General features: G+C 61.1%; 2 protein-coding genes across 7 annotated transcripts; both read right to left on the reverse strand.

Annotated features, from left to right (window-relative positions):
* Nucleotides 1-44: 44 nt before the first annotated feature.
* FAM131A (family with sequence similarity 131 member A) lies at nt 45-5695 on the reverse strand. The gene is given in 7 exon segments (XM_079314894.1): nt 45-1643; nt 2032-2160; nt 2418-2600; nt 2844-2937; nt 3699-3823; nt 5362-5394; nt 5397-5695. Coding segments are annotated over 7 exon segments (1077 nt in total). The 5' UTR covers nt 5464-5695; the 3' UTR covers nt 45-1197.
* On the reverse strand, nt 515-25486 carry EIF4G1 (eukaryotic translation initiation factor 4 gamma 1). Of its 6 annotated transcripts, none has more exons than XM_079314842.1 (33): nt 25368-25483; nt 24249-24309; nt 22867-22975; nt 22684-22770; nt 21043-21216; nt 20591-20690; nt 18761-18873; nt 17613-17705; nt 17467-17533; nt 16224-17105; nt 15167-15255; nt 14778-14964; nt 14281-14414; nt 13887-14006; nt 13522-13695; nt 13245-13442; nt 12839-12985; nt 12511-12747; nt 12330-12434; nt 11772-11925; nt 11556-11653; nt 11355-11457; nt 11133-11235; nt 10269-10525; nt 10061-10176; nt 9731-9903; nt 9487-9612; nt 9322-9403; nt 8991-9089; nt 8743-8877; nt 8573-8654; nt 8356-8496; nt 7243-8240 (listed from the first exon to the last, which is right to left on the reverse strand). In XM_079314842.1, the coding sequence occupies exons 3-33, from the start codon at nt 22939-22941 to the stop codon at nt 8059-8061; spliced, it is 4833 nt and encodes a 1610-aa protein (XP_079170968.1). In that variant the 5' UTR covers nt 22942-22975; nt 24249-24309; nt 25368-25483; the 3' UTR covers nt 7243-8058. The 6 variants fall into 6 exon arrangements, with proteins under 6 accessions (XP_079170970.1, XP_079170968.1, XP_079170967.1 ...); XM_079314841.1 differs by having other exon boundaries at nt 11133-11223; nt 13887-14024; XM_079314843.1 differs by lacking the exon at nt 25368-25483 and adding an exon at nt 25221-25339 and having other exon boundaries at nt 22867-22971.
* Nucleotides 25487-25740: the final 254 nt, after the last annotated feature.

Here is a 25740-nt window from a genome sequence, read left to right on the forward strand (position 1 = left end):
CAGCGAGGGAGACGGGAGCTGTGCCCGGCAGGGGTCGGGGGGGGGGTGCTGGAGGATGCGGGGGAGCAGAGGTGCAGTGGGTGCAAGGGGGAATCCCGGGGTGTGGGGACAGGGAACAGTGACAGGGCTGGGTGAGGAGCAGCATGCAGAGGGAGAGTGGCCCCACGAGAACACATGCCATGCGGGAAGGGGTGCGCAAGCGTTGGCAAAAACTGGCATTCCTCCCCCAAACTACGCGCCTGGAACCCCTCACATGGGATTGGGGGGTTCCCTGGGGGTGCTACCCCCAGCCAGGATAGGGGGGCCTGGTCGCCCTTCATGTAGGCACTTGGTTCCCTGCTAGGGGTGAGTGATTTGTCGACAGGGACATTGGTCCCACATCCTACCCCCTCTCTCCACCCTGCATTGCCTCACAGCTGACTTGGGGTCCCCCTGGCTGGGCTGACCCCCTTGCTGCAGGGCTGGACTGGGGCTGCTCTCCTGGTGGCCCAAAGCCCCCAGCCTGGGTGCCTGTGCCCACCTGGCCCTGCAGCCTTCCTGTGTCAGTCCCATGCACGTACAAAACTATAGAAAGTCCCAGCACCGCAGCACATCCACAGCCCCCCAGCGCCCCTGGCACCCCCATAGCACCCCTCCAGCAGCTCCATGCTCCAAGGCAGCAGTTCACAGTTTTAAACTCGGTCCAATAAAAGTTGGCCAAGGAGAGAGGAGAAAAGCCCTTCCCACACCGAAACCTCCACCACCACCCTGGCTAGGGGTGGTAGAGGTGCCACAGGATGATTGGAGAGTTTCAGCCATGCCACTGGGGGAGAGGGAACTGTGCCCAAAAGGGGAGCCCAGGGTGGTTTGGAGGAGAACATGCGAACAACCAGCCCCACTTAGTTAGTCTTGTCAGTTTTTGGGGGCACATCTGGGCATCAGGGCAGAGGACAGACCCCGCCCCCAAGCCCTTCCCTGTGCCCCTTCCCTGCTCTCGTGCAAAAATCCAGGAGGGCAACGATGTGGCCGAGCAGGGTCGGGGCACGGTGGGGGCACACTGGCTGGGGGGGCTGCAGTGGCCTCCAGACCCCTCCTGCACCCGGATAGCGAGGGGGAGCAGCAGCAGGGCCTGTCCCTCACCCAGCGTGGGGTCTGGCCAGAGGGCTTCAGCAGGGGGCCTGGACCCCCACCAGGAGGGGCAGGGCACCCCAGGAGCCATCAGGGCTCTTCGGCCTCCTCCTCCTCCTCCAGCGATGCCACCCCGGAGGAGGCGACGTCAGAGATTTTCCGGCGGAGCGGGAAGTCCTTGCTCAGCACCACCTCGTCCTCCGTGGGCGAGAGACAGGCTTCGGCGTAGGACACGGAGTAGAGGGAGTCCTGGCACCGGAGCCGTGCCAGGCCCCGCAAGGCACTTTGGCTGGCTGGGGGCGGCAGCTTGGGCAGCAGCAGGTCCTCACCCCCCAGGGAGCCCAGCAGTTTGGCAGTGAGTTCGGAGGGGGACACCATCTCCAGGCTGCAGAGGCTGGAGCAGAGAGTCTCAGGGGAGAGGGTGTGCGAGGAGTCGCTCTCGGGCTCACAGGAGCCATGCCGCACGCCCAGTTGGCACAGGTGGCCCTGCAGCAGGTCTCGCAGCAGCATGCTGGCGGGCATCGTGCCTGTCAGCTCTGTGGGAAACCAGGATGTCTGGGTCAGTCCAGGGATGAGGACTCCAGGGATGTCTGCTGCCCCCTGCCCTGTGCCCTGCAGGCTGGGAGCTTGCCTTTACCATCCCGTGCCTGCTTTACCCACAAATTGTTGCATGCATGACACTGGTAATCACCAAAGGAAAAGTAAAACATGCTCTGGAACCATGGAGGTGTTGTATGTAAGGATTTCCTCATCCCCAGCTCAGGCGCTGTTTACCAGGGTGCCAGGCAGGGGCACTGCCCTGTAGGGGAGTGGCCAGGCTGGGGAATGTGCCAGGCAGCAGGCATCCCGTTCAATTCCTTTAACCCAGTGGTGGGACACCCACACCAGCAGTGGGACAAGTTGCCCATTATCCACAGCACTTACCAGTGGGCTGGGAGCTCTCTGTGGAGGGCATGAAGTCCTCATCGTAGGACTCATCATTGGAGTCGTCCCCATCCACGGAGGACCAGGCTCGCAGCTTGGCCTCAGCGATGGCAAACTGCTCTGCCACACCTGGCACAGGACAGCACGGATCAAACACACGCAGGGAAGTGCTCCCAAAATCTCACTGCCCTGGCAGCTCTATGCCCATAGTGCCATGGTAGGGATGGATGGGTGGATGGATGGGTGGATGGATGGATGGGTGGATGGATGGGTGAGTGGATGGATGGATGGTGGATGGGTGGGTGGATGGTTGGATGGGTGGATGGATGGGTACCCACACCCACTGCCCTGAGACCATGCCCACCAGCCATGCCCGCAGTGCCTACCGGCAGCGAATCGTGCCTCCTGCTCGCCCTCGCTCAGGTGGCAGTAGGAGCTGAAGGCGCTCTCCAGGGCAGAAGGTGACTCCACTGGCTTACACCAGCCCTTCCACTCGATGAGGTGGGCGACACGGCCCTGTGCCATGGCCGTTGGCTTTGTCACGTGCTCCTTCACCACCTGGGAGATGCCTATGGGATGTGCCCCAATGTCAGCATGTCCTGAGGCACCCCAAGTTCCACACAGAGCCCACGACCTTGGGACACAGCACTCCCTACCCCCAGTCCATGGGACTTGGAACCCCTCATGAGAGCCACCAGAAATTCCCTGGGCTCCCCCAAAACTCCAGACAGTGACACCCAGGTCGCTCCCAGGAGGCCCAGACTCCTCACATCAGGCTCCTTTCCCAGAGGAGCCCCTGGGTGAGCAGTTACCGTGCAGCGAGGAGCGGGCCAGGGCAGCAATCTCCTGGATGGTCAGCGCGCGCCGTGACTTGGGCAGCATTTCGACAGTGTCCTCAACATTGACCTGCCAGAGCGGGAAGCCTGGTCACAGCCCTGGCACCACTGCCCTTCTGGGAGCCCTGTGCTCCAGGAGGGGGCTTGGCCCTACTTGGTGCCCACCCTGGGGAGCCTGGGGTGTTTGTGCACACACACATTACAAGCAGAGGGATGGTCACAGCAGGCACAGTCCCATAACGTCAGTACACCTGTACACTGACACTGTGTACACACCTGCACATACCTGCTCGGATAACCACATGTGCCCACACACACAGGCAGGCACTCAAACACACAAACTGACCATAAACACACACCTGCCCACTCACATCTAAACTCCACTGTACACACACGTGCACTTGTGTGCGCTCACATGTGTACATGCCCTGTGCTAGATGGTGTCACACACACGCGTGTGCCCTCCCCAGCTTGTGAACACACACGTGCATGTGCAAGACCACCACAGCCCAGCTACCCAGCACCCCTCCCAGGCAGCACACCCCATGCCAGGACATCCAGCTGTACGTCCCCATTGCTATCCCGGCCATGCCCGGCCCTGAGCCCATGGCCACGGGGGAAGCGATGTGGGATTTGGAGGCGCGCAACAAATTGCATTGCCATGGCAACGAGGCACCGTGGACTGATTTCTCCCAGGATACAGCCCGGCTCATGGCTGACGTCAGAGCAGCCCCGAGCCACTGCGAGCTGGCAGGGCCATGGCCAGGACGGTGCCCCGCCGTGAGGTAGGCACAGGGCTGCCTCAGCCGGGCACGGCTGCGCTCGTGGTACCTGGAGGAAGTCCTGGCTGTCGAAGGAGGCCTGGCGCACCAGCCGGGGCAGCGGGCGGGCAACGCTCAGGGGTGACAGTGCCTTCACCTCCTTCCACTCCACACACAGCGTTGTGTCCACGGCCACTGCAGGAAGAGCCGAGGCCAACCTCAGCACCTCCATTTCCCCAGCAGCTCTCTCAGTCCCCCACCCACTGACCCCATAGGAGCAGCTTCTTGTCCAGTCTAAGACCAGACACAACTCGTTGCTGCAGCACTGGTGACTCACGGCCGGGCAACTCTTCCGCCTGTGTCAGCGGTAACGCACGTCCCCAGCCTGGCACTGGGGACCAGGCGCCTGTCCCAGCTTGGCAGCTGCTCTGGGAGAGGTGGGGGCAGCTGGACCAGGCTGGACTGGGCCAGGTGCTGGGTGTGTGAAGGGAGAAAGCATTGGGCCATGCTTGCAGGGGACTGCTGCTCCTCCACTATCTCCAAAATCCCCCTCTCCTATTCCCTGCCACTGGGTCAGGAAGGAAAGAAGCAAGAAGGGATAGGGTCAATAAAAGCACCAGCACCCATATTTTGCCACAATAGCTTGACCTCCTGGCACTGGCATTTCAAATGGATGGATTCCCACAGCCTCAGGCACTGACTCCCAAGCACTGGGGGTCTCCTGTCAATGCAGTTGCCATGAAAGGCCAGTCCCAAAAGGGCCAGGATGGGGTATCCCTCATTTCCCCTGCACCGAGGTGGGCCTGATTGACGTAAACCAGCTGTGAGGTGGGACACAGGGGAGCTCAAAAGTGCTGCTTCCCACCCACATCTGAGGGTACACCCTGGCTTCCTTGGAACATTGCAGAGAGGATCGCCCCCACTCCCAGCTGTGGGCAGGGGCACCCTGCAGTGACATCCTAGCAACAACACCCCCAGGGCCCCTTCGGCATGTCTGCAACACTGTCCTAGCCCCCACGAACCCAGCCTCCAGAGCACCCTCTGATCACAGTCCCCATCCCTCCTGCAGCACCCCCAAGGCATCTGCAGCACCCCCGCTGCACCCCACACACTGCAGCAAACCCCAGCTTCCAAGGGCCCCCGGAAGAACTCTATGTCTCTCATAGCTACCCCATAACCTCTCAGAACTCTAACCAGCACCCCAGTCCTACATTCCTTTCCCAGCCCCTCACACCCCCACCCCACCTCCCAGCTTCCCCAGAGCTGCAGTCTGACCGCTCCGATCGCCCCAGCCTCTACACATCCACATTCCCCGTATCTCCCTGCACTCCCTGGGCCACCCAGCTGCCCCAGAGCAGCACCCCCAGCCCCCAAACCCCCACCCCTCTGTAGCCCCCATCACCTTTTATGTACCAAAGTCCTCCAGAGCCCTCAAGCTCTCTGTATACACAACACACTTAGATACCCCAATTCTCTCTGTGTACCCCCCCACCTCCGTAATTCCCTATGCCCTATAGCCCTCGCAGCCTCTCAATTCCCCTACACAATCACTTCAGCCCCTGGATCTTGCTCAACTCCCTGCTCTCCACCCATATCCCCCACCCTCCTACCGTATCAGCTCCAGCCCCTCGGCCGCCCCCCGCACATCCCCTCGTCACCCTCGAGTTCCCCGAACACCCTCGGACCCCGTATCCCCCCAGGTGCCCGGTGCCATCCCGGTGCCGCTCACCTACCGATGGTGGTTTTGGAGCCGATGCAGCCCATGCTCCCGGGGGGGGCCCCGGTGCGGGCACTACCGCCGGCTCCGCGCCGCCCACATCGCCCCCCGGCCGCATGGGCGGCCCCGGACAGCGCCCGCGGTACCGGAGCCCTGCCGAGCCGGGCCGGGCCGCGGAACCGGAGCCCCGAGCGGTACCGGAGCCCCGAGCGGTGCCTGCGCCGGGCCGGGAGCTGCACGTCCAGAGACGTCACTGCTGGGGGAGGAAGAGGAGGGAGAGGGGGAGGCGGGAAGAAGAGGAGGAGGAAAAGGAGGAGAATGTGCGGGAGGAAGGCTGAGAAAGAGAAGGCGGAGGGGGAATGAAGGATGAGGGACAGGGAGGAAGGGGACAACGGGGGAGAGGGAGGCCGGGAGGAAGAGGAGGAAGGGGAGATGAGGAGAGAGGTGAAGGGGGGATGAAGGCAGCCGGGGAGAATGAAGGAAGAGGGGGGCTGAAGGAAGAGGAAGAGGGGGATGGAGGAAGAGGAGGGGGCGCGGAGGAGGGGAGGATGGACGGAGGAAGAGGAGGGGGCTGAGGAGGAGGGAAGAAGGCCGGCCACCGCGGAGAGCGCCGTGCCAGCACCGCGGACAGCGCCGCCCCGCCCGGCCCCGGGCCCCGCACACCCCGGGGGGCCAGGGGCTGGGACCCCCACAAACAGGGCAGCCCCCAGCCCCAGCCCCGCCTGGCCCTGCCCGCCCCCGAGGGCCCGGTGCTGCGGGAGGGAGCGCACGGCCCCTGGCACAGCCCCCGTGGGGCTGGGCTGGGGACAGGTGGGTGCAGGCTGTGGAACATCAGTCTGACAGCGACGGCCCCTGCAGGAGATCCGGGCCAGCGCTGATGGGTCAACCCGTGCTCACTCTGAAACCTACAGCCGGCAATTAGTGCTGTGGTACCTTTTCCCTGGCACAGGAGGGCACTCCTGCGGTGCCACCCTCTCTCCCCCTTGGCAAGCAGGTTACCCAAACAGCTCAAAGGGCCTCCCTCCCTCCTTACTCATTCCCAGCCAGGGGAAGTTCCTGCCCAGTCCCCATTCTGAGGCCTTTCCCTGCCAACTGCTTCCCAGCATCAGTGATGCCAGGGCTGCAGCTCAGACAGATCAGCCTCTAATCTGGGGAACAGCCTCCAGTTAATTATTCTGTACCCTCTGGGCCATGGCCAGGGTGACTCAGCAAGATGCAGCCCAAGGCACCAAAGCCCAGCCTCCAGTCCCCAGCCCCAAGGGGGACCAGCCTCTGTCCCCAGCAGGGATATCCCACAGGGGAACCCCAGCAGGGACTGGCTGTGCCCATCTCCACTCCAACTGCCAGACAAGGCCAGGAGAGGCTAATAGAAAAAAGCCCTCCCACAGTGGAAGGTGTAGGGAAAACCTGGCACACATTTCCCATCTCCTGCCCCAAGGAGACCACGCAGGTTCTGCCACTCATGGCTGTGGGAAAATGGACATTTGGGGACATCAGGGCTCTGCTCCACAGCCAGGCTGCTGCCAGGGCTCTGTGTTCTACCTCCAGAGACCTTGTGCCAGGCAGTGCCAGCAAGGGGAGTCCAAGGGGCCTGGCTCCAGGCACATCCAACCCCCTTGCCCCCCTTCCAGCCCTGGAGTGGGGGTACCTACCTGCCTTGCAGTGACAGGGGAGGCTGGTCCTTGCCCATGCTCAAGGCTGGCACCCCCACACCAGCCCAGGCACAAGGGACATGAGGGGGGGGGCGGCAATAGCGGCACACGGGGCATTATTTAGCAATGTTCTTTTATTTCCAGTTTTAAGGTGAAAAGATGCCTTTAAATCTTCAATTAAATACTCCATAAAGAAAAAAAAAAAAAAAAAAAAAGGCAAAAAAAAAATTATTTACAAATTCACGTGACCAGTAATTGAATCCTTGTTTTAATAATTACACATGCGGCTCGTCACATCCGGCGCTCTATAAATACAGGGGACGCGGATGAGGGGGCCGCCCTGTCGCTTGCCCAATTGTGGCCTTAAACGTTTGGGAGGAGGATGGGGGCTTTTGGGGTTGTGGAGGAGATTCAGCCTGGCCCAGAGAGAAGGGGCCACCCCCCCTCCACCCCGGCACCCTCCCCAGGTGTCAGAGCAGGAGCTGGGGGGGAATGATTTATATTTAAAATTTAAAAACCATAGAGGGAAGGGGGTCCAGGCAGTGATGGAGGAATAGAGAGAGGACAGGGGAGGGGGAGAAATCACGCTCCTGTCCCCAAACCAAATTTAATAAGTTTATATATATATAATCTCTCTATATTTCATCAAGAAGGGGTGAGGAGAAAGAGGAGGAGGGAGAGGAGGGGAGAGATATGTCCCCATCCCATCCCCCCCTCTCCATGACATGAATCCAGGGGTGCTCTGCCCCACTCCCAGAGACCCGGTGTGCCTGTGCTGGGAGCGGGGCAAGGAAGGTCCCCAATGGGACCCATGGCAGCCACCGCCTCAGTCAGCATCTGTTTATTATCATGACAAACTCGTACAGGCCTTACAAACACAACCAGGACAGAGGAAGAAGAGAGAGGAGAACTGAAAAAAAGAGAGAGGGGGGCTGCAAGGGGCACAGCATCAGCCCTGGCATCAGCAAGTCCATGGGGGCCAGGGGTGGGAAGGGATGGAATCACTCCCTATGGTGCCCCCCTCTCTCTCCCCCCTTCCTCCTCCTCCTCCTCACAGCTGCTCAGTTGTTGTCCGACTCATCCTCAGCTTCCCGGAGCCAGGTGAAAAAGGCTGTCACCGATTTGAGAGCCACCCCTTTGCCCTGCTGCTCGGCCGGGTCCTTGCTGGACTCCCACTTGTAGAAAGCCTCCTCCTTGATGACGTCCTCATCGTAGAGAGCATCAAAGAACATCCGCAGCAGGTCTGGGGTGGAGGGACAAAGGGGAACCTCTGCTATTCTCCAGCCACCAAACACCCTGCTGGGGTGGGGACACATTTCCCTCCTCCTCCTCAACCCACCCACATCCACAATACTCACTGGGAGGCTGGTCCAACTTCACCACCAAGGCTTGCAGGGCATAGAGTGCCTGGAGCTCCTTCTGCTCATCCCTCAGGTACTTCTGGAGCAGCTTGGCTTGGTTGCGGATGACTGTGGCGTCCACACGGTATGGGTTCTCAACTGCAGGGGATGGGGTGTGAGAGAGGAAGTGTGGGAAGGGGAACCCCCACCTCTCCCACCTCACCCTGGTACTCACAGACAATGGCCAAGTGGCACACAGACGTCATCAGGGCCCTGATAAACGTGTTGGACGAGACCTGCTGCTCACTCAGGTTGGCCTGGAGGGGAGAGGGTAAAGGATTGTGAGCTGGAGAGGGAGCCAGGTGGGAGCCTCCAGACACTCAAGCATTGTGCCCCCACCCTCACCTCAATCCAGTCATATATTCTTTGGTTGTTCGGGTTCTCCTTCAGCAGTTTGTCCATTTGCTTGCACAGCTCCTCTGAGGTCAGCTCCTTGCGGCTTGGCATGTCTGAGCTGTCCCCCATCGTGTACTCCAATTTCTGGGGAATCAAGCAGAGAGAGCTGCTGAAGGCAGTGCAAGTGAGTGCCAAACCCACACTGCCCAAGGTCCACCCACAGTCCACCTCTGCCCCTGTTGCCACCAAGCCCCCACCTGCTCTGTGACAAATTTGTTGACATCCTGGTCCTCAGGCAAGAATTCCTTCCAACTCAGGCCCCCATCCCGCCACAGCTTTCCTGCGGTCTTCTGGCCCTGTGGGACAGACAGTTGGCATCAGCACACCATGCCCTCAATCTCCAGGGAGGAAGATACTGTGGCTTGGCCATGCCAGCCCCATGACCCAGACACTGAAAGATCGCTCCTCACCATCCTCTCTGATGGCAGGGGAGTTCAACTCCCACATGCCCAACAGACCCCCCCACCCTTAGCAGGATGCCAGTCCTTGAGACAGCAGCCAGCAGCCACACAAGCCCCACACACTTACCATGCCCTTGCACAACAAGCCCAGCACCTCAACCAGCAGCGTGGTGGCTTTCCCAATGGGCACCAGGGGCTTTGTGATCTCCCTGTTGGGCACAAGAGACCTGGATGAGCTACCTGCCCCAGGAAGCCCTCTCATGCCAGCCCTGCTGAGAAGCACAGCCCTCACCTGAACAGCTCCTCCATGGGGATGCCCTCCTCTTGCAGGATGGGGGTGATGAGCTCAGCCAGGTACAGCCAGATGTGTGGGATGTCAATCTCCATGTCCTCTGCAATCTCCAAGATCTCCCGCAGCCTGAAGAGCAGAGGGAGCTGTTGGGATCCAGCAGTCCCCACACCCTTGGCTAGGAGGGACCTCATGATCCTACTCAAGGCAGGCCCTAACTCAATGCCAGGCTGCCCCAGCCTCTCACCCTTTGTAGTACTGCTCCTTGGAGAGTGTGCCTGCCTTCACCAGCTGGCAGAGCAGAGCTCCCATGTGCTCACGGGAGATGGTGCTCCTCTCCAGCGTGGACTCGATGCCATTTTGCACAAAGATGTAGAGCGAGGAGGGGCTGCCCAGCTCCTGCACACACTGCAGGGCCTCCTGCAGGGAAAATGGGGGTCAGTACGGCCCTACATCCAGATCTGGCTCTCCCCTTCCACATCCAGGCACCACCAGACCAACACAGGAAGGGAAGCACATGGCATGTCAGGGGAACATGTATGGTGTGTTAGGGTGCTTGGCCACCCCCTTTTCTCACCTTCATGTCATTGATGTGCAGATACTCCTCTATGATCGCCTTGGATTTCTTCTCCAGTTCCTCTTCCGACAACGTGGGCTTAGTGGATGTTGCAGGAGGTGTTGGCTCTTGTTTAACTGCAAGAAAAGAGCAAGGATCAGGCATCACCTGGGACAGGCAGAGCAGCAGGTGCAGCCAGACCCTGGGATATCAATCCTCCCCAGCTCACTGCTCTCTCGGCTCCGGTCCCGCTCCTCCGTCATGCTTGCAGCCTTGCGCACGGCCTCGGGGCCGCCCTGCTTCTCCCGCTCTCGGCTCCTGTCCTCTGTCTCTTTGCTGAAGCTCCTCTTGGTGAGGGCAGACCTGTTCCTGTCTACTCTTTCCCCCCGGTCAGGACGCTCTAGACGGTCGCTGCCCTTCTCCAAACGCGGCTCCCGGTCCCCTTTGTCCCCAGCCTTCTCTGACCTGTCGCGGCTGGAGCTGCTCCTAGGCGAGAGAAAGACGCACACCGCGTGAAGAGCCCATCACCAACCTCCCTGACCCCACACTGTAGGGCTCTGTACGGTAAGGCTGTGCCACTCCAATCCCCACCTCTTTTAGCACATGACCATTCTTGGGGAAAACTTTTTCCCTATTTCTCCCCTGTTCCAAATCATACCCTTCTCCTTTTACTCTGCTCCTTGGCATGGCTGAGCAGTGCTTGCTGTTGTCCTACCCACACCTTCCTTCAGACACACGCTGTAGGAAAGCCCCCCTTTTGTTTTCTCTTCTCCTGAATAAATCCAAACTCCAGCTGTCTTTGAGTTCCTCACACTCCTGCCCATTATTGTCTATCCAAGGACCCCCAGGCCAGACCGAGCACCCAGGGGTGGTCACCCAAGTGCCTAACAGTAGGGAGGACACCCCAGGGCAAGGTCAACCTTCCTCACCACAAGGATTCACCACTGACTCCGAGCTCCCTCAAGGCCCCATCTTGCTACAGAGCAAGTCCAGATACTCTAACTTGCCTATATACTAATCGACCACAAGCCTGAATCAGGGGTTCTCCCTCACCCCCACACACCCATCTACCAAGGCAGGGCTGGCCCCTCACCTCTGCACCACACGGCGAGACTCTGTGCTCTCGGCAGGCATTGACTGCTGGAGCGCTGAGAAGCGGTTCAAGGTGCTCGTGGCTGGTCGCCCTGAATCAGATGCTGGGCGTGAAAAGAGGGAAGTCTCAGAGTTCGGCAACTCCCTGGTAGAGGAACTGCCAGGGGAAGGATCACACCTCCCACTCTGTCCCATAGCACACAGCCAACCCCACACTGCCTACCTGAATCTGAGGGCTTCGCACCAGACCCTCCGCTGCTGCCTTTGCCCCAGCTCAGTCGCCCACCCGGTGCAAAGAGCTGGTTATTGGAGTCGATGGATCCAGGCTGCAGGTAGAGAGAGACAGTCAGACCTGATTCTCCTACCAGAGCTGGGCCTAGGTCAGGCAGCTGGCTCAGCTGCCACACCACTCCCCCAGCCTCACCTTGGTGATCTTCGTTAGCCGGCTGGTGTCGATGGGCCGGTTGCCCTTGCTGATGGGCACTGTGTTCCAGCCATCATCTGCAACCAGGCTACTGCGCCCTGAGCACAAGAGAGACAGTTATAAGACAGTTATAAGGTGCAGACCAGCCTTGAGCAGAGTCCAGCAGGACCAACCCACTCCTGGCAAACTCAAGTGCTCCCAAGCCCAGTCACTCACCACCAGATGATGGCCCAGGGGGTCCTCTCCTCTTATCCTTTGACATGAGCTGCTGCACCTTGATGTGTTCCCGATGCTCCTCCATCTCTGCTTCCTTGTGGATCTGATCGATGGTTTTGGGGCCCTGGTCTCCTCGCCGTGGCACCCAGCTATTCTGCAGAGGGCAGGGAAGGAGGGAACTGAGATGGCTGGAGGATGAAGGAAAAGACATTCCCCCTTCCCAGCCATCCCACTCTCAAAGTCTCAGGTTGGTCTCCTGCCATGGCCATCACCAATCTCTCTGTGTTGTGGCAGCTTTTGGCACAAAGAGGCTCAAGTTACCAGAGCCCTCTTGCATTAAACAGCCGCCAATTACTGTGTGCCCACTATCACTACCATGATAACCAAGGGCAGGGGCTAGCATGGTGTCTCTGGGGCTGGCCACAGCTCACATACCCACCTCTCCCCTAGAGGAGACATGTGGATTTCTGGCACTCAGAGGACATAGGCCAGCAGTTCCAAGGGACCAAGCAGCAGATGGAGGACAGTCCCCAGGCAACTGCATTCCATGAACCTTACCCGTCTTAGGTCAATCACATCCTGCAGCATGAAACGGATTCGGGATGATGTCTTTTTCTCTTTAATGATCTTCTCCATCTGATTGAAGTACTGGTCCATCCTTGGCTATAGAGGGACAGAGCCATGGTCACATTCCTCTCAAAGGCAAGGGAAGGGCAAGGTAGGGCAGGGCAAGGAGTACCTTGGCTTTCTCAAAGTCCAAGTCCTTGCCAATAGTCGTAAGCAGGCGGCAAAGGCACTCAAGAGACTCTTCATCGTGGTTTTTGAGCAGCTTCACCACACAGTCATGCATAATGGCCTCTGTCAACATCTTCAGTTTGAAGAGCTCTCCAATGAACTTGATGTTGCCCAGTGATCGTCGTCGGGCCTTGTCCCGCGCCTCCTCCAGCTCATCCTTCATACGTGCCTTCTCCTCAGGCTGCACAGAAAGTCCAGCAGGCCAGTTCAGTGTCCAGAGCCAGCCCAAGGACACCCACACCAGCCCTCAGCAGACTCCCACCCCAACTCACAGCACTGGCATCATCCATCTCCTTTTGCCTTTTCTCAAAGATCTCATCATCATCCTTGTCCTTCTCAAACTCCTTCTGGCAGCGGTTGAGCAGCAGCTTGCGGAAGTTCACAGTCACTGTGGGCTTGTCTGTTGTGGGCACTTTAAGCTGCAGGGAGAGGAACAACCCAGAGAAGGAGCATGAGTTGTGTCTCCCCCAGAAGTTGGGCAACTGAAGTGGTACTACTCAAATCAGGGAAAAGCCACTCTACAACATAATGCCCTGCTGATACTCTGAACTTGGTCCTCCCATCCACACACCCCAGTTTCCTCAATCCACATGGAAGAACCTGCACATTACTAAGCTCAGTTGAGGTGGCCAAAAAAACCTTGCCCGTTCAGCAGGAGACCGCCCAGCTTCTACTCACCCCCATAAGGCAACGGCACATGTTAGCATAGGCAACAGAGAAGTTTGGCTCCGAGATGGCCTTCTCGAAGACGAGGTCGATGACACCCTTGAGCCGCTCCTCCGTGTCGATGGACAACTCCATCACCTGCTTCATCAGTTGCTGAAACATCTGGGGCGTCAGCTTGTTGAGGATGCTGCGGACACGGCGGAGCAGTTCCTGCAAGGGCAGCAGGGTCAGCAAGAGCTCGGCACTCTTCCCCCAGACCCTCCAACTGCCTACCCACCCCAACTCCCACCTGTGTCTTGATATTCTCAGGATCCTCCTCCTCGGAAGCACGTTTGCTGCTGGGTTTCCAGGCCTTCTCGGCCTTGTTCAGCTTGACATCCTCATTGAGGGACACAGTAGCAATGATTTTGCGGGGCTCCTTCCTCTGGCTCGGCTGGGAACGGCGGGGACCCATCCCTGAGGGCTGACGCATGGAGAAAAAACTTAGCTCTCTGCTCTGGGGCCATGTGAAATGGCTCCCTGAAGTCCCCAGTCTGTCTACTCAGATCCTCAACTCCATCATGGACATCAGTGGCCCAGACACAGCGGCTCGAAAGCTTGATCATCACAGAGAGGCAGAGCAGGGTGGCAGGAATGAAGCAAGTAGATACTCACCAGGCCCCGGTTGCCCATGACAGGCCGGCCAAGGTTGGCGAAGGAGGGGGTGAAGTCAGGGCTGCAGTTCATGCTATTGATGCGGATGGGGTCGATTGCCCGCAGTGGGGTCTTGTTGGCCTGCGAAGGTACACACGGCTGAGGATGCCCGAGGGCAGAGGAGCGGGACGGATCCATCCCCCAGCCTCAGCGCCGGGACAAGGAACTGGAAAAAAGGCCCCAGAGGCGCCCCCACACCCAACAAACCCAGGCTCAAGGGTCATTGCAGAAGCTGCAACAAGACTCTGAGCAAAAAAGTAAGTCCCTTTGTGCCCTGCCTTCACAAGGCACAAAGAGGAGCCAGACTCCCACCAACCACCACCCACAATTCCCCAATTTCCAGGACCGCACCGACCTTGTCCAGCACCACATCTGTGATCTGGGGCAGCCCCTCAGGTTTCTGCATGCTGGCAAAGATGAACTGGAAGCCCAGCAGGAACTCCCGGTCGTATCGCTTCTTCTCCTCAGGGTTCAGTGGCTTCCATTGCTCTGCAGTGGAGGGCAAGAGGCAGACTCTGATGTGCCCAGTCCTATATTCTTCCAAACTGAGCTGCGGCAGGTCTGGGTCCACACAGGGACAAGTGAGGTGGGATGTAGACAACCACAGAACTGCCCCAGCTTGGTAAATCATGAGCATAACTGTGCATGCTTAGAAAGCCTGATGCCACCAGCTCCCTGCCTCCTGGCATGACCCTTGTTGGAACTCTGTTCCCCACCCTATGCCAAGTTGAGGGACAAGATGGGAGGAGAATGTGAAATTTAGGACAGCAGAACCATGCCACCCACACCTTCCCCACTGATGGGTCCAGAGATGGTGGCTGCCAGCAGAGGACTGTGCCAGGCACAGCTCACCTTCCTTGTAGCCATACTTCTGGCCAGCAGCCTTGCCCTTCTCCGGGGCCAACTTGTCTTCCTTCTCCTCCCACGTCTCTTCCGACTCTTCCTGTGGACGGGCAGGAGCCACGTCCTCTGCTTCACTGGCAGGGGCAGATGTGGGGGGCTTGTTCTCCACCTCCGAGGCACTATCACCAATCTGAGACTGCATCAGGGGGACAGGGACAGCAGTCACCCATATGAGCCTCATCCTGCCCCCTTCACCCCATTCCTTGGTGTCCATCCTGCCTCAGATCCTCATTACCATCACAGAGCATCAGTGGCCCAGACACGATGGCACAAAGCAGAGTTCATCACAGGAGGAGATGGGACACAGGGTGACCACCAGACATCCCCAGGACACTCACCTCTTTAAAGGCATCCAGCAAATCACCTACTGCCTCCTTCTTGTTCAGCTCCTTCATCCTTCGTTTCTTCTTTGGCACCGACATGGCGACTGGGAGGAGAGGCAGGAAGGTGAAAGGCAGGAACCATCCCAGGCCCCAGCATCCTGACACCAGCTACGGGGTCACCAGCAAGGCCCCAGTAACACCAGGCAAGCTTCAAGATGGAGCCACAGGGATGTGGTCCTGCCAGCCCATCACAGCCCCCATCCTCAAACACACCCCAACTTACCACATGCCTCATCAAAGCCTCCCATCCACACCACTGCCCTAGTGTGTGCGCCTCATCCTGTGAGAGGATCCCTGCAGACACCCATACTGCTCTACTGGCACCCCTTACAGGGACATTCCCATACAAACCTCTGTTCCCAGACACACTCCCCTCCCTGGGACCCCTATACAGCAGCCCATACACGTGCTCCTCAGAAACATAACTGGCCTCAGGCTGCCCTCCTAGAGCACCCCCGTATCCCTGCCCAAGGCACTCCATATAAACACATCCTATGAACCCATCTTCCCCATCCCTCCTATGTAACCAAACACTCCTGTGCAGGGTGCTTAAAGAAAAAAAGAAAAACCCCAACACGTCCCAAGGGCACCCCACTTTCCTCAAGCAGCCCTGTGTACTTGCATACGCCTACACAGCATGCCCCACAATTTCCCTACCAATCCTCCACCTCCCAGTGTCCTCAATGACTGGGGACAATCCTCAGATCCTCTGATACACTCATGCTATACCCCTAGGTAAGACATCCCATAAAATGCACTTCCATTCCTCATGACATCCCCCCACCCCATACACCTCCATACAGATGTACTCCCGAATCACCTCCCTTATCCCACCATCCACAGGCACACATCAGTATGTCCCTCTCAGCATCCACATCCACACATCCTGTATCCCTAACCACATCTCCCTCTCCAATACCCTTCCTGTCCCTCATGCCTAGCACCTCACCCACACAATGCCCCCATCACCCAACACCCACCCTGGGGCACCCTGCAGCCCAGCATTCCCAACCTGGTGCGGTCGCCTCAGAGATCTGCGAAGGGGCAGGGGCTGGGCTCGAGCTTCGCTCCTGGGTCTCACCAGGGCCTTCACTCTCTTCCTCCTCCTCCTCTGCAGGTGGGGAGGCAGGGGTGGCAGGCTGGGCTGGCTCCTCAGGCTCCGAGATGGGGCTGACATCTGACTCAGGCTGCTCCTCACTTGGCTCCACTTTGCTGGCACCCTCCACCCCGTTGGGTAGGGGCAGCTCTTCAGGCTGGGCAATGGGGGAGTCCGGGGTGGGCACAGGCACCGGCTCAGAGACCGGCACTGGCTGGCACACGGGCGCCTCAGGGACCGTCTCAGGCATCTCCTCCAAAACCCCATTGGCCTCGGTGGTGGGCTCAGGGCAGGGCTCTTCCCGGGGCGGAGGGGGACTGGGGGAGGCGGGCTTGGCGGGCGCTTCAGGGGCCTGTGGTACAATGGGTGGCGGCGACGGCGCAGCCGGCACCAGGGGCACGGCTGGCATCGAGGGAACAACGGGCACCGGTGGCACCTCAGGGGGCACAGGCTCCTGCGGGGTAGGCTCCGGGAGGGGAACAGCAACCTCCTCCGCCTCTTCCTCCCCCTCCTCCGCAGCCACCATGTCCATGTTGGGCACGGGCACAAGGGGCAGCTCTGCAGCCCCTGGCACTGTAGTGATGGCGCTTAACGTCTTTTGCGGGTCAGGTGGCGCCTCGCCCGGCTCCGCTTTCGTGTCCGTGTCCACGGGAGGCTCCATTGGCACCAGCGTCACAGGGGAGAGCACCACGGGCTCCACCTCGGGGATCAGGGGAGGAGGAGGTGACGGGGATGCCGACTTGCTGGGCTCCAGGGACACGGGCTTGCTCACCACCAGCGCAGGCTTCGGGCGGTCATCTGCAAGGTGTATGGAATTAATGGATGACTCTCTGATCCCCTGCTCATCCCACACTCCTCCCCAGATGCCTCTATCTTCAGGAGAGATAAGGACAAATGTGCCAAGCTATATCACAAATGGGTGATGGGGACAACAGGGATCCTCCACTGCCCAAGGGACAGCTGAGGTGAGTATACAACTCCCCTGGATCCAACAAGGGGACACAGGTCCCCTGGTATGCAGGAATAGCTTCTGACTCCACAAGCCTCAGGAAAACCAAGGAGCAGTGGGGCTGGCATTTCACAGCCTGCAATGCCAACATCAGGAAACCTTGCTGCAGCAATGCCAGCTGGCACACCCAGCCCTGGCACGGGCACTTACCAGGCCGGACAATAACTGCTACGTGGGGGGTCTCTCCATTGGCCTGGGGTTCCAAACCGCTTCCAGCCTGAGGGAGCAAAGAGGAAGTTGAACAGGGCCACGTGCACTTCCCTCTGCCCCAGCTGGGAATCTGAGGGTCCACTTACCTGTGGAGGGGTGGGGGTGGATGAGGTCCTTGCTCCAGACATAATTTCTTCTGTAATGTCTTTGCCGCCTTGGTTGGGGTCTCGTATTCGGATCTGTCCAAGAAACAGAGCAGAGTGGGAATGCTGTTGGCAGGGTGCAGAGCACAACATACAGGCCACCCCCTTTCCCTGAGCCCAATACCCCCAGAATACCCTTCTCCAGAGGGAAAAGGGAGGTTCATTCACTGCAGTGCCTCTCCTAGACACACACAGTTTGAGGACCAGTGGGTGCCCCTCACCACAGGGCACAGTGTCCCATAGACACTGACCTGTTCCAGTGCCTTGCAAGCCATCACAAGAGGCAGCTGGAGCCAGCAGGTCTCCAGGACAGTGCCAATCTCCAGAAGTCAAGGGACCCCAAGGTATCACTGTGCTGGCACAAGGGCTGCAAGGAACCCCCCCTCATTTTGGGGACAATACAGGGGACTAATCTCAGCACACATAAACCACAGTGAGCTCTGTGTCATCCCGGACACACCCTATATGCCCACAGCCTCACTTGTTCCATGTTTGCCACGGATGCAGCACAAGCTACAGGGCACCCTGAAGCAGTGTGACTGGAGAGGTATACACATGGGCCTGGCTGGGATTACAGTGCAGGGCAAAATGCAGCCTTGTCCTGTCTACCTTCTGAACACGACCTGCTCCCAGAACACCAAGTGCAGAGCTCAACTCATCTCTGATAAGGAAATGCAGGCATCCCACTTCCCAGTGGCAGCCCCTGCCCCCCAGCACAGGGCCGTGCCGGCAGCCACCCGGCTCCCCGCTATAAATAGGCCCCATGCGAGGCCTCTGAGCACCGGCATCTCCGGGAGCAGACAGCAGTTGGCAGCCACGGCTCCCCCACCCTCCCAGGAGCCATGACTCAGCACAACACTGCCCGCCGGGACGGCCAAGGTCGCCAGCACCCACCACGCACCCCAGCTTCTTTGCTAAGCCCTCCAGCCCATGGGGACACAGCCCTGTGCCAACCCTTTTCCCAGACATGCTGCACCACATCCCATCCCACACACCACCAGCCCCTGGGGCTGATACCATCCCCCTCCTGCACATGAGCACACCCTCCTCTACACGAGTACCCCCATGCCTGGAGGCAGATGGCTCCTTACCGTCTTGCGTTCTCGTTTTGGGGGGATTGGTGGTTGCTGGCTCACAATGACCTGGGCAGTGGGGACCCCCGCTGAGAACTGCTGCACCCCCTGCGCTGGGTAGTACGCACCCGCTGAAGGAGAGGAGAGAGTGTCAGGCCAGCCAACCCAGATCCTCCAAGCCCGTCCTGAAGACTCCGTGATCTCCCAAATACAGGGGTCTGTCAGGAGCCCGGAGAGCCCTTACTGCTCTGCAGCAAACCCCCATCGCATCCGGCCTGGATTGTCCCAACCCGCCTGACAGGCCTGACCAAATTCCTTCCCTGTGAAGCAGAGAGCGTCCCCGCGCCACCCCCACGCCCAGCCAGGCCCTGCAGGCATCCACCATGCCCACCAGCTCCACGCCACCAAGAGCCCTGCCTGGACACTTGGCCATGTCAGGTACAGGCGTCCTGGCTCCACAGGCAGCTGCCTTCCTGCCTGCGCCCTTATCTCCCCAGGGCCAGAACCAGCCCGAGGGCGGCACCACGCAGCCTCCATTCACACCCAGACTGAGGGGCTTGGGCTGCACGGGAGCACGAGTCCCTCGAGAGCCCAGCCCAGAGGAAGGAGCTGTGCTGAGGGCCAGAGGCAGAGCTGGACCCCATCCAAGGCTAGCACAGCCCTTAAGAGGTGCTCCACTCCTCCCAGAGCAGCCGTGAGCATCACCCCAGAGCAGTGCCACAGGGATACAGGTCTGCTGAGACAGGCACAGCTGGGTGCTGGCCCACTCTTGCTCCACCTTCCCCACTGCACTGACCCTGGAAGTCAACCAAGGCGCTCTGGGGACTGGCTCATTCCTGAGTCAGGGATCCTCCCTTTGCTCAGGGGACACGCAGGGACACTGAATGGGCGTCGTGCTGGGATGGGAGACCCTGAGCTGCCTAGCTCTGAGGACCAGACAGGAGACCCGACCTGATTCATCTGTCACAGGGCACACCATGCCAAGTCACGCTACCAGTCCTGTCTGTGGGCAAGAGGCAAGCTGCTACCAGCTTCCCCAGGAAGAACCACAGCAGCCCCAAAGCAGAGGCTGGGGGCACATGCATCCTAGAACATCGAAGAGGTACCCAGAGCAAACTCCAGGTCTGTGCACAAAGGTGCAGCAGTGTTCTGGCCCAAGCACAGGAGACAGCCACTGCCAGAGGCCACCTCCCTTCTCTGAGGGGCTGGATGGGCCCTAAGACAAGAGGGAGGGAGGCCGGGCACGTACCTGGCTCAGGAGAAGCCCATCTCTGCCCCAGTTATGCTGTGCTTCTGTGCTGGGGCCAGGCCGGAGGCCTCAGCTCACATTTCTGTGTCTGCCGGGCCTCCCGGGACCAACCAAGCCTAAATATAGTCACACTCCGGGTGGCCACATGCGAGCAGGGGGAAGGAGGAGGGGCTGCTCACATCACACTCCCCAAGCACCGGGAGGGGGCAGGCATGGAGCACCCCGGCTCAACTCCTGAGGAGCAGGAGCTGAGGAGGGTCAGCAAGCACTGAACTGCTCACCACCTTGACAGCAAGTGAGGGGGAGCAGAGGATAAAGTCTGCCCCAGTCCTCCACCAGCAAAGTTAAATATTAAACAGCTTCAATTTGGAAAAGGACGGGGTGGTGTGAATGGACCAGTGGGACATGATGTGCTACTGGGCAACATGCAACTGTCCCCCAAAACAGCCCAGCCTGCAATGGAGTCACAGAGTCAGCCACAGTGAGCAGTGTTCATTCAGCTCAGTGGGATGCAGATGCCAGAGGCAAGGGAGCAAAAAAACAGGGAACTGCTGGGACTGAAAGAGCACCCGGGAATGGAGCAACCCCTCTCTCTGTACCGTAAGTCCCGAACTCTGTGGGGCTGGCTCCAGGGTAAAAACTAGGGGCGCCAGGTTGGACCGGGTACTGTTGGGTCGGGACAACATACGTGGAGCGACCCTGCAATGGGAGAGAAGAAGAAAAGCCAGTTATACCCCCTGCAGGGCATGGACATACCCCCAAAATACTGATGTAACCCCAAATCTGCCTGTGAACTAGTTGTACACAGGGGAAGTGAGCAGAACACAGGCAGAGTAGATACCAGGTGCCTCGGGGAACTGTTGGGGAGGGGACCAGTACTGCCTGCCACCTCTCTATAGAGCCAGCAGCATCCTGCCCAAATCAGTGGATGCTCAGAGTCTCAGGAGCCATTCCACCCTCCCAAAACAGGCCTAGGTTTCAAGTCTAGGCAACACCTCCCACCAGTGCCCATCCAAATCCCCTCCCACAGAGTCCAAAGCATAGCCCTCACCTGTCCGGGAATGTAATAGGCTCCTTGGGAAGGTGTGTAGGATATCTGGGAGGGTATCATCATCACCTGGGAAGCAGCTGGATACACATGGGCAGGAGGGCCGGGCCGAGCCGTCGTGTTACTCTGCACGCGGGACGCACTGGCAGGAGGCTGTGCCCTGTTCTGGTAGAAATGCTTGGGGAGAGATGGGGCAGAGCGTCAGCAGGAGCTCCAGCACCTTCATCTGCCACCACCGCACACGGGGATCAACACCAGCCCCCCCACTCTGCCGGGATGCAGCACCACCCTCAGCAGCCCCCAAGGCCACCCCCCACACTGGCACCATGCTGTCCCCACGCACCTGCGGGGCCGCCTGACTCCACCCGACCCAGCTCATGCCCGGCGCAGCCCCGGCCCAGCCCTCCCGGGGCCGGCAGCTGCAGCGCCCGGGGCGGCCCTGGCCGCACGCAGCTCGGCGGCGGAGGTCCCAGCGTGCTCTGCACTGGCTCCCGGCGCTCGTGGAGGATTCTGGGACCTGTAGTCCCGCCATGCCGGAGCCAGACAACATGTGGAGCTCCCTATTCCCGCCCCGGCCAGTGCCGTTCATCCCGACCCAGCTTGTTTGCCGGGCAAGAGCAGCCCCGGTAACAGCAACTCCAGCCCAGTGAAGAATGGGCAAGCAAGGGTTTTTGCAGACACCCCCGGGTCAAGGAGAAAGTGTTACCTGAAGAGACCTGAATCCTCCCTGTTAGCAAGCGCACGCATACAGAAGGAAAGCGGGAAAGAGAGAGACAGGAGTTACTGACACTGGGACAGGGATAGCAGAGGAAGGGACAAGAGGCCAGGGAGCCCTTTGCCCTGTGCCCACATCCCAAATATACTGAGGTCCCCTGTAGGGACCTCCCAAGGGGCAGGGATTGGTCTGATGAGCTCCCAGTCAGCACAGCCAAGGATGTCACCAGATCTGTCCCCAGCAGCTCCTCCACTCAAGAGGGCTGAAGGAGGTCCAGAGCCTTGCACACCACTGCAGGGCCTTGGGAGATCAAGCAAAGCAGGGAGGAAGAGGAAGATGGGGAAGGGCACAGGCAGAGGCAACAGCCTGGGCCAGAGTTAGCACAGGCACAGCCACATGCTGCAGGCTTCATGCAAGGAGGGAACTGAGGAGACACTGCAGAGAAACTTACTCAAAGTTAAGCAGGCATCCCGCACTTTCCCCAGACCAGCCTGTTCCCAGACTCCGGGGTCTCCACATGCTCCCCAGCCCCCTCATGCCCAAGGTGGGTGTTTCTGTGCAGTGTCGGGGAAGGGTGTTCATCATGCAGGGCAGGGGAAGCGGGTTAGTACCTGCTGGTGAATAGCCCGAGGCCCTGCTGGAAACTGAGAGAGGAGGAAAGGGAGGTTTGGGGCAGGGGAGGAAGGAGAGAAGAGCAGTCACTCCGTGGGCATCCTCGTTGGAGGTGCCTGCCCCCCCACCCCAGGGCCAGGAGGCAGTCGTGGTCGAGATCAGGAGCTCATTCCCCCTTCACAGGCATACACCAGCCCCAAAGGGCACCACACTTCTATCATCCCTGGATTCCATGGCAGTGTGGGCTACTCAGCCAGGAAGCAGAAAGCTGCTGGATACCCCTTATCACCCTCTCCAGCTCCAGGCAAAATCCTTACCTGGCGCGGCTGAGAAGGCGTATTCATTTGTGAGGTCTGTGCTGGGTTAAAAACCACAGGTGCCGTCTGACCAGGTGGGAACGTTGGCTGGAAGAAGGCAGGGAGGGAATGAGATGGTACCGCTGCCCCTGGCACCAACCAGTGAGGCAAAGCTGGGCCCCCAACCCCGCAGGGGACAGTTACCTGCGGCAGTCCGGGAGAAGGGGCAGGGTGCGGGGCAGTCGGGGCTCCTCCTGTGGGCTGTGGAGCTTTGTTCATTTCATGGGGTTGTGCATAAGGATCCCCTCGCTATCTGCAGGGACAGTGGGCATAAGCTGGAGATGGCAGCACCCCAGGCATCTGTCCCCTGTCTACATCAGCCCTGAAATCTGCAAATCTCCAGTCCCACAGCCTACCTGTACAAAGCCAGGCATCAGCCATGTCCCACAGAGAGCATCCAACCAAGGCACCAGCCAGGCCCCTCCTGCCCCACTGGGCCACAGGGAAGATGTGGTAGGCACTGCCAAGTCACCCAGCCTGGGCATGTCCTCAAACCCTTCAGAGCAAAGCCCCCCACCATGCCCCAAACCCAGCCATGCCCACCAGCAGAGCTAACCCACCCAAGGTGACCCCACAAAGCCTGTCCGAGTCATACACAAAAGTGGGCACCAGCGCCCATGACTTGCTGCCAGCACCTAGGCCACCACTAACTCCAGGGGGCTGGGTGGGCCGGCGGCACCCCGGCGTCAGCCGTGCCCAGCTCCACCCCAGCTGACCTACTAAGCGCTTCCCCCGGCCGGCCAAACCTGTTCCTGCCGGTGGCGCCAGGTCCCCAGCATACACCACAAACACCTACCAGGGAAGGCAGGGAGCAGCTCCCACGTCCTCCCACACCACCGGCACTCCTGCCCACTGCCCTGCCCAGGGGAGTCTGCAGCCCCCCGGCACCGCCGGCACCCAGGTGGCCCGCACACTCTCCCGGCTGGCTGTCCCAGGAAGGACTTGGCAGCCCGTGCCGCTCTCCCCGCCCCAGTGCAAAGGCCGCCGGGGCAGGAAGGAGAGGCGGTACCCCGCACACTGCCGGGGGTCCCCTGTACTCCGTGGAACCCGGTGAGCCCGCTGCCGGCCAGACACCCAAGGGAGCAGCCCTGGTGCCTCCTGTAATCTGACGCCCGGACGCGTCAGCACTGCCGGTCCCCGGCCCCGCTGCGGGCACTGCCAGGCACGTCCCACCAACACTGGGAAATGGGGCGCCCCAATCACCCCAGAGCTGAACCTTGGTATGGGGGTGCCACCCCATCACAGGGATCCCCCGCGCCACAAGCCCAGTGGAGATGGCCCCGACAGAGTTTTAGGAGGTGGAAGGGGTCGGGTTGCACTCTCCAGTGCTTCCCCCGGGCCCCTTCTCACCGGGGACCCAAGCGCCTGGCACGGACAGCTCGTACCCGAGCCAGCTTAGCTAGGCCTTGAAACCAGTCACCCCAAAACAGAGGGAGAGGACTGTCTCACAGGGAACAGGGACACCCGGGGACAGCCCGACCCGGTCTCCTCCACCAGACAAAACCGGGAGCGAGCAGGATACTCACCCCCCCGCGGGAAAAACCTGGGCCGGCTGAGCGGGCCTGCAGAGACCGTTCATCCGACTGACTGGGAGAGAGGAGGGAGGGGGAGACAGAGACAGAGAGATCAGGCCGGGCCCCGCGGGGGGGAGCCCGGCCCGGCCCCGGCTTCGCACAGGCCCCAGCAAGGCCGGGGAACGTGGGTTCCATTCCGGGGGGACAACGGGGCACCGCCGCGACTGTTTGTAATCGGAGTCGCGCCGCCTCTCCTGCGCCGGGAGCGGCCGGGCCGCGGCCTGCGCTGGGCCCGCCGCCGGGGCGGGGGGTTCCTGCCCGGGGGGGTCCACAAAGGCCCAACTCGGTTCCAGTGAGGGACCGGGGGACGGGAGCAGCAGCTCGGGGAGGCGGAAACGCACGGGGGAGCGGGGGACAAGGCGAGGATCACCGACGGCGGAGCTGGGACAGGCCGCGGCGGTGGCCCGAGAGCGGCCGGCCCCGCCAGGCCCAAGCGCGGCCTCGCCCCCAGGCCGAGGCGGCGGCCAAACCGGCGGCTGCGGCCGGCTCCGTCCCGGGGCGGCGGCACCACCATCGCGGCGGCGGGAGGGCGCGGTGCGGTGCCCGGTGCGGCATCCGGCTGCCCCGCTCCCCCCCGCGGCGGCGGCGGCCTCTGCCAAGGACACGTGTCACTGCCGGCCGCAACCGCGGCCCCGCGGGCACCGGCGGCGGCACGGGAGGACGGGCGCGGCGGGGCGGGGGCGACAGGGCTCGCAACACACGCGGCGGCGGCGCCGGGCCTAGGCGGGCGCGGCGCCGGGAGCACGTGTGCGGCGGTGGCGGTGGGACGCACCGACCGGCACGTGGGCGCGGACCGACGCCGCCGCCGCGGGATCACCGGGACGCGGGGACCATCGGGACGAGCGGGGCCCGGCGCACCAGCGGAGCAAAGCAACGGGACAGGGCGTGGGAAGGGGGTGGCGGCGGCGGCGGGGCGGCACCCACGTGGTGGCGGCGGCGGCGGCGCGACAAGGCCCGGCGGAGCGAAGCCCGGGGAATGGGGAGGAATAGGGCGGCACGCGCGGCCCCGGTACCGGCGCCCCCCCCCCCACCCCCCGCGGGGCGCGCGCCCGCCCCGCCCCCGCCCGTTACCTTCAGTCTCCTTCAGCGCGCGCGGCCCGACGCAGCCGCAGCGCAGCGCAGCACGACCATTTCCGGAGCCGCGCCGCGCGCAGGGGGCGGGGCCGCGGGGCCGCGCGCCCGCCGCCGCCGCGGGGGAGGGGCGCGCGGGGGCGGGGCCGCCACGCCCGGAGCCGCGCCGGGCCCCGCCCCCGGCCCGCACGTTGCGCCGCCGCCGCGCCCGCCCCGTCGCTGCGGTCACGTGGCGGGGCGGGGCGGGGCGAGCCCCGCGCGTCCCGGGGGAGGCCGGGGTCCGCATGGCCACGCCCGCCGTCCCGGCCCTCGCCGCGCACACCCGTGCACGGTCACGAGGTGAGCGGGTTCCCCTGGCACTGGCACCGTTCGG

The sequence above is a fragment of the Erithacus rubecula genome (genome assembly GCF_903797595.1).
Source record: "Erithacus rubecula genome assembly, chromosome: 11".
NCBI classification, from domain to species: Eukaryota; Metazoa; Chordata; class Aves; order Passeriformes; family Muscicapidae; genus Erithacus; species Erithacus rubecula.

Excerpts from the sequence above, each read along its gene's own strand:
- EIF4G1 (XM_079314840.1), bottom strand. The coding sequence starts at position 22,941 with ATGAACAAAGCTCCACAGCCCACAGGAGGAGCCCCGACTGCCCCGCAC. Across the intron at positions 12,748-12,838 it reads AGATGGATGATGCCAGTGCT|CCTGAGGAGAAGGCACGTAT; the intron begins GTGAGTTGGGGT and ends CTTTCTGTGCAG. Across the intron at positions 11,654-11,771 it reads CCCTGGGCCATCATCTGGTG|GGCGCAGTAGCCTGGTTGCA; the intron begins GTGAGTGACTGG and ends TCTTGTGCTCAG.